At 39.5% G+C, this 6,000-nt stretch overlaps 1 protein-coding gene across 1 annotated transcript in view; it reads left to right on the top strand.

Annotated features, from left to right (window-relative positions):
• Window positions 1-351: 351 nt before the first annotated feature.
• The window catches only part of LOC129762100 (uncharacterized), a 73,059-nt gene continuing 67,410 nt past the window's right edge, over window positions 352-6,000 (top strand). Inside the window, exon 1 of the mRNA XM_055760087.1 lies at window positions 352-1,082. Within this exon, the coding sequence (XP_055616062.1) occupies window positions 1,031-1,082 (52 nt within the window). The 5' untranslated portion in view covers window positions 352-1,030. The remainder of the gene's footprint in view (window positions 1,083-6,000) is intronic.

Genomic DNA, 6,000 nt, shown 5'->3' with positions numbered 1-6,000 from the left:
GTCTTCAAAGTAACACTCTCGTTTTTGAAGTCACCCAAATATTTATTTATTCATTCATTCAGGATGGATTTAGATTCAACTTCGAACAAATGATCTCTAAATCAACGATAGTCCTACGTCACCCTTGCGGTTATACCATAGATATAACCCACTTCCTGTTTTTGACACATGTAAACATGTTGAATGTAAACAAACCCACACCCTCTCGGCAGGCGTTGGTCGCTCGTCGTTGAGTAGCGCATTCTGCGCTCGGGATCAGTATTGTCATCATCATCATCATCAACGCCGTCATCATCACCGATGTCTCTGTCGACAGCGCGCGCCACTGAGCACAGTTTTCTAGACGGACAGTGGCGCGTAATTTTTCAGTCTTGTCCCAGACGATCAACGACTCAGTTCAGCAGAACAATTCCGAGGATAACTAGATCCAAGTGCCGCACCGAGACACTAGTGGCGTGACAAGATAATAACAATTCCCCGTTAATTCGACGAAGAAAGTGCATTGTTTTACTTGTGGAGTGGCGTGCTAATTGCGCCCATCTGGTTGGTCGGCAGGTTGGCCCTCGGTGTCTGATCTCGTGATCGTGTAATCACTCTATCGGTGATCGGGGTGAGAAACGCGCGTGAGGACATCGGAGTGATTTTCTTCCGCGATTAGCGTCTCGTATCGGCGAACAAACCGGAGAAATCCAGTGCACCAAATTAACGGCGTTACGTTCGCAACAATTCAAGTGGCGGATCGATTGGATCGATCGATCGAGGGGGTTGGGTCGTTACGAAGGTGTTGTGATTGTTGATGGTGAAAATCTGAGCGAGGCGGACATACCACGACTACTATTAATAGAACTCGCCCATCGGGTGGAAAAACGACGCTTTTTTCGTAACTTTGCATTCGGATCGAAACCGTTGTGCTATGCGACATTGGATTATTTTTGGGTTAGTGATTGTTTACTAACATAAGTTCGACCCGCAGTCGTTTTTTGGGTTCATCCGTGACCGTAAACAGTATACAGTAAACAGTGGGAACGTTATGGAGAACGAGCCTTGTGCCTACAGCGCTCAGTTGGTTAAGGAGAATGAAGGTAAGTGCGATTCACCCGCTGAAATTGAAAATAGTCCTCTGAATCCCGAATGCTCTCATCAGATAGTGGGAGAGCTTTAAGGATTAGGATGTGTTCCCGTCTTTCAAGTCGATTTTTGTGAATGGCTAGAATATAAAATCGCATTTTCATAACCAGTTGTACCTCGCCGAAGAAGAACTATTTCCATTCTGCTTTCTTATGCATACATTCATTAAGTCTGTTGAATGATCATTTGAATCTCTATGAATAGATCTTTTGAAACCGGAATCTAATTATGAGCGTCAGAGAAGCGAAGCTTTCTAAAAATTCACGAGTATCCTGTTTTTGCAGGCCGATATTGAAACAAAAACAGAATCATCTCATTATTACGGTGGAACATTCATAACGATGCTTAAATCTTCTCTGGATTAGTTATGAATGTATACAGCTTCAAATCGATGCCCAACATCTATGACCAGAGGCTCACCGCAATAGCGTGATCCTCGTGCGCTTATCACGAATAGGGCTATTGTTGATGGACTATATCAAAATTCATTGCGGATCATGCAAATTCGATCTCCCGGTCGTTTGATGTTTGATTAACGTGCTCGGTAAAAAAAAGATTACTTATCATCTACCCTTGGTACCCTTCCTGGCAACTTTACGACAGTTAGTCGGCATTTTAGCCGTAGTAGCTCAAAAAAAGGATGTTGGGATATTTTTAACTTCAGCAAACAATTGGTAATGTAAGGTTCGGCATTGACTGCCAGGCCAGGGAAGGAAAGAAACCTTTTTCCCTAATCGTAAGTCACAGTATCACTTTACTACCGATTATCTTGGAGATATATAATGACTAGTTCCTTGCCATTCGTTCCCACCCAACGTCGAAAAGGCCCTGTCATCCATAATAACTGTAAAGTCATTAATGGCTGTTTCGGGCTCTCTCCCCAAGGATTTATAGAGTTTAGCCACCTTCCCTTCAGCCCTTCGTTCTCGATTGTACCAAGTGTGCTTTGGAAATTGTCTGGGTTTTTCGATAAAGAAAACGTATAATTTTCAGAAGAACCTCAGAATATTTTTAAAGGGCCTACCCCCTTTTGATTTACACATTGCCCATCTTTCAGACAAATTGTGGATTCCTTTCCAAAACCCTTTTTTTTTTGTTTCGTCGAAAACCATTCGCCGACAGATTTTTCGACACCTTTATATTTATCTCCCATTGAAGTAAAAATGTGGTAATCTGACGGGGCCAGGTCTGGAGAATACGGTGGGTGCGATAATGTTCATTAGTCATTGCGCGTCTGTGCATTGTCATGCTGTGCTACTTTACCGCATCTTTACTGGGGCCATTCTGGCCTTTTTTCCATCCATCTAACTTGGCCACGGGAGTACCTTTCCTCCATCGTTTCATATGGTTTGAGTAGGTCATGGTATACCGTACCCTCCTGGTCCCATCACACATATAGCATCGTCTTTTAGCCGAAATTATTTGGATGACAATGGATGAGCCGGCTTTACCAGGTGAACGCCATGTTTTTTTGCGCTTAGGGTTCTCGAAATAAATCCATTTTTCGTCGCCGTCGCCATCTTCCGAGTTCCTGGATCTTTCCCATGGATTTAAAACGATGGTTAATTGCTGTTCGGGACAAATTTAGTATTTCTGTCAATTTTTGGTGTTTTTGGGTTGGGTTTGCTCGTCTTCAAACCGTTTCGCTGCACCGGGATGGTCGAAATCACCACTTTTGAATAGCCGAAGTTCTCACGAAGTTTTTATATGTTCTCACTGCTAGAGCATGTTCACCATAAGCTTCCACAAGCAAATGATGTGCTTCGACCGCTTTTTTTTCCAAATGAAACAAAAACAAAGTTATCGAGAACCGAGGAAATGCTCTTGATTCGGAACGAAACTCAACGTTTTTGATACGCTGAACAATCTTACTTTGTTATTTTTCCGAATGACACTACCATATGTTCGAAGTTTATTGTCAAATGGAAAAAATATCAAAAAAACCATATATAATTTTTTTTTCCATTTGATAATAATCGATTGCATACAATTCTGCTAGCAACATCAACAGGATAATTTCAACACATTTAACATTAATGAAGTAGTGAAAATGGATATAATATCTGGAATTCGAGTTCAGGGCCCGGTCCCAGGATTCATATTTCCGAGCATTAAAAGATGGAATCTGATAGTCGGTGTGTATATTACATAAATTTAGAATCTGAGATCTGAAAATAGTACAAATTTACATCTCAATTCAGATTAGATGTATGGAAGCTCGATATCTGGGTTCTGAATCCGTAGAATTAGAACCCAAAACATGCAAGATTCCGGAACTCAGTCTTGAGAATCTGAATTTGAACGCGAATACAAATATGAAAATCGGATTTCCAAATTTGGAAACTCCACAACTTTCAATTGGAGACTGGAAAATGAACAGAATATGCATTAGAAATCCAAATCTGGAGTCTGAATAAGTTGAGGGAAGGGAGGAACGATCAAAATTTGGTCAACTTAAAATTGGCGTACTTTATTTGCGTGTGCATTTAAAAACTTGAACATCCTTCGTTTTTTAGATATTTTTTAGAGATTGTTTCAGAGAGATTGTAATTTTACTATCAATAATCGGAAATTTCGGTAATTTTCATTTTTGCATCTGAATAACATTTGCCTTTATGCCGCTTTGAAATATTACTCGAGAATCAAAATGAGATCGAAAAAGAGACAACCGGTCAGTGTCCATACCCATACCAGAGAAGATATCGACACTTACATGTAAACACGAGGAAAAGCCCATACGACTTTCTCTGTCTTTCTCGATTCGATCGCAGTCTCCAGCCGTCTTTCACAATGTTGATGTCACACACAAAGTGGTATTGCTTTTCGCCGCAGAATGCATCTTCAGAATATACAAGAAGCAAGCTTAGTGTGGAGCAGATTTTCATACCGTGGAGTATGTACGAATTGCTGTTTTCAAGGCCACCAAATCTTTCGACTAAAAAGTTATTTTAGAATTTTCGATGTATTCTAAAAATCTATTATATACTTAGTTTTGGCTGAAGGGAGCCTTTGTGCATTCGAGGGTGTGCTATGATTTATTGGTGTAATTATGTTGTTTTGAATTATAGAGACTTTAAGTTTTCTCAGTTCATTCGCTCCTAGCCTTGAAAAAAAAAACAATTTGAAAAATCAAACGAAGCAACTCGACTTTGAGAAATACCATTTGGAAAGCCGTGCTGCCGTCCAGTCTAACTGGACGCCTAATGAATCGATGAATCTGATGAATCGTGAATTACTTATATGCGATTTTTTTCAATCGATCATTCAGTTTTCGCGATTTCAATTATTGTTAAGTGACGTAAGGTATTTTTTCAACGTTGAGAGTTGTGTTCTTCGGTGGAAAACTGAAGGTGAAAATTTGTTTCTCCGTCACCGCCACACAATAAATTCGGTTCAGATTTTCTGGTGCCATTCTGCGTTTTCTGAAATGTTAGAGATGTAATTTTGCCAAGAAATACTAAAATACTACTTATATATTCAAGAAGATCAGTATTCCAATTTCAGTGCTCTAGACAGCGAGCAATCAACAATGGAATAAACAACTAGGAAACAAAAATAATACGTGGGTACAAATATGCATAGTTGAAGTATCCACCAAAACTCTCAGTGTTGAGAAAACGGGTTTTCTCGTTTTTAGCTGAATAATCATGATGGTATACAATAAATAATTTATAAAAATAAATAAAATAATGTTCATTCAATAAATATTAACTATCAAAAGTGACCGGAGCCTTTGTTATTTTAATTCAATTGAAAAACGCATTAGTCGGTTTATGCGAATTGGTTGAACGTTTATTCGCAATTTTGTCGTAGACTATTTTGTTGCTGCTCTTTCCTCACTCACCTGATAAGGGTCAAAACTAAGATTTTTGCCGACTGTGACAGTCACAGTGATTGCAGGAAAGAAACGAATTTGGAAGAACATTTCTGTAATGTTCGGAAGAGATGCCCTGGATTTGCTGCACTCATTATATTAGTTCCGAAACAAAAACTACGAGTGAGACGGATCTGCCAACCGCGTGTCAATCCTGCAGCAATCGAAATCCATCGAATTACTCTGAAATATTTGGAGGCGGAACACACTTATTTGTCAGCTGATTCATCCCCCGCGTCAGTGAAACGAATTATGAAGCATGTTCCACGTTGAGTGTTTCATAGCCTTTCTGGATGTATAAAAAGTCTGGGGGCACCATTGCAACCTTCAGATTTCTTCGAGTGTTCAGTTCAATTCTAATCCCTATGACTAAATTGAGATTTTAAATCGCTTGAATTGTTCACGAAGAATCAACTGAAGAATGTTTCGAAAACTTGGCATGGCATTAAAAAACCACGGAAATCTTTTCCGGGGGAGATGCGTAGCTACTGAACCAATCTTCTGGCTTTCAAAATAGTTATATAACAATTTAGTCATGTCAAGCTAATTTTGAAATACATACATGATATGAAGAAGCATAACAGTTCGGCTGAAAAGTTTGTAAGGTAACACAGTAAAACTATTTTTCTTGCAAAATTCAATTTCATTATTCAACATTATTGCCTTCGAAGGCGATACAGCGATTATAGCGATCTTGCCACTTTTCGATACCATTTTCATAGTACTCTTTCGGTTTTTTTCCAAAATAGGCCTCAGTTTCGGTAATCACTTCATCATCGGTCTTAAATTTCTTGCCAGCGACAATTCTCTTCAGGTCTGCGAACAGAAAATAGTCGCTGGGGGCTAGATCTGAAGAATACGGTGGATGCGGAAGCAATTCGAAGCCCAATTCGTGCGAAGCAAATCATTGATTTGTGATTTTTCCATTTTTATTCACTATAACAAAAGTTGCTTCACTCTCAATGCTGTAACTCACGAACCAATCGACCGATTGCTGT

Source organism: Toxorhynchites rutilus, chromosome 1, assembly GCF_029784135.1.
Source record: "Toxorhynchites rutilus septentrionalis strain SRP chromosome 1, ASM2978413v1, whole genome shotgun sequence".
Taxonomy (NCBI): domain Eukaryota; kingdom Metazoa; phylum Arthropoda; class Insecta; order Diptera; family Culicidae; genus Toxorhynchites; species Toxorhynchites rutilus.
Note: the sequence above shows the minus strand (reverse complement) of the source record. Positions and strands in the feature narration are given on the sequence as shown.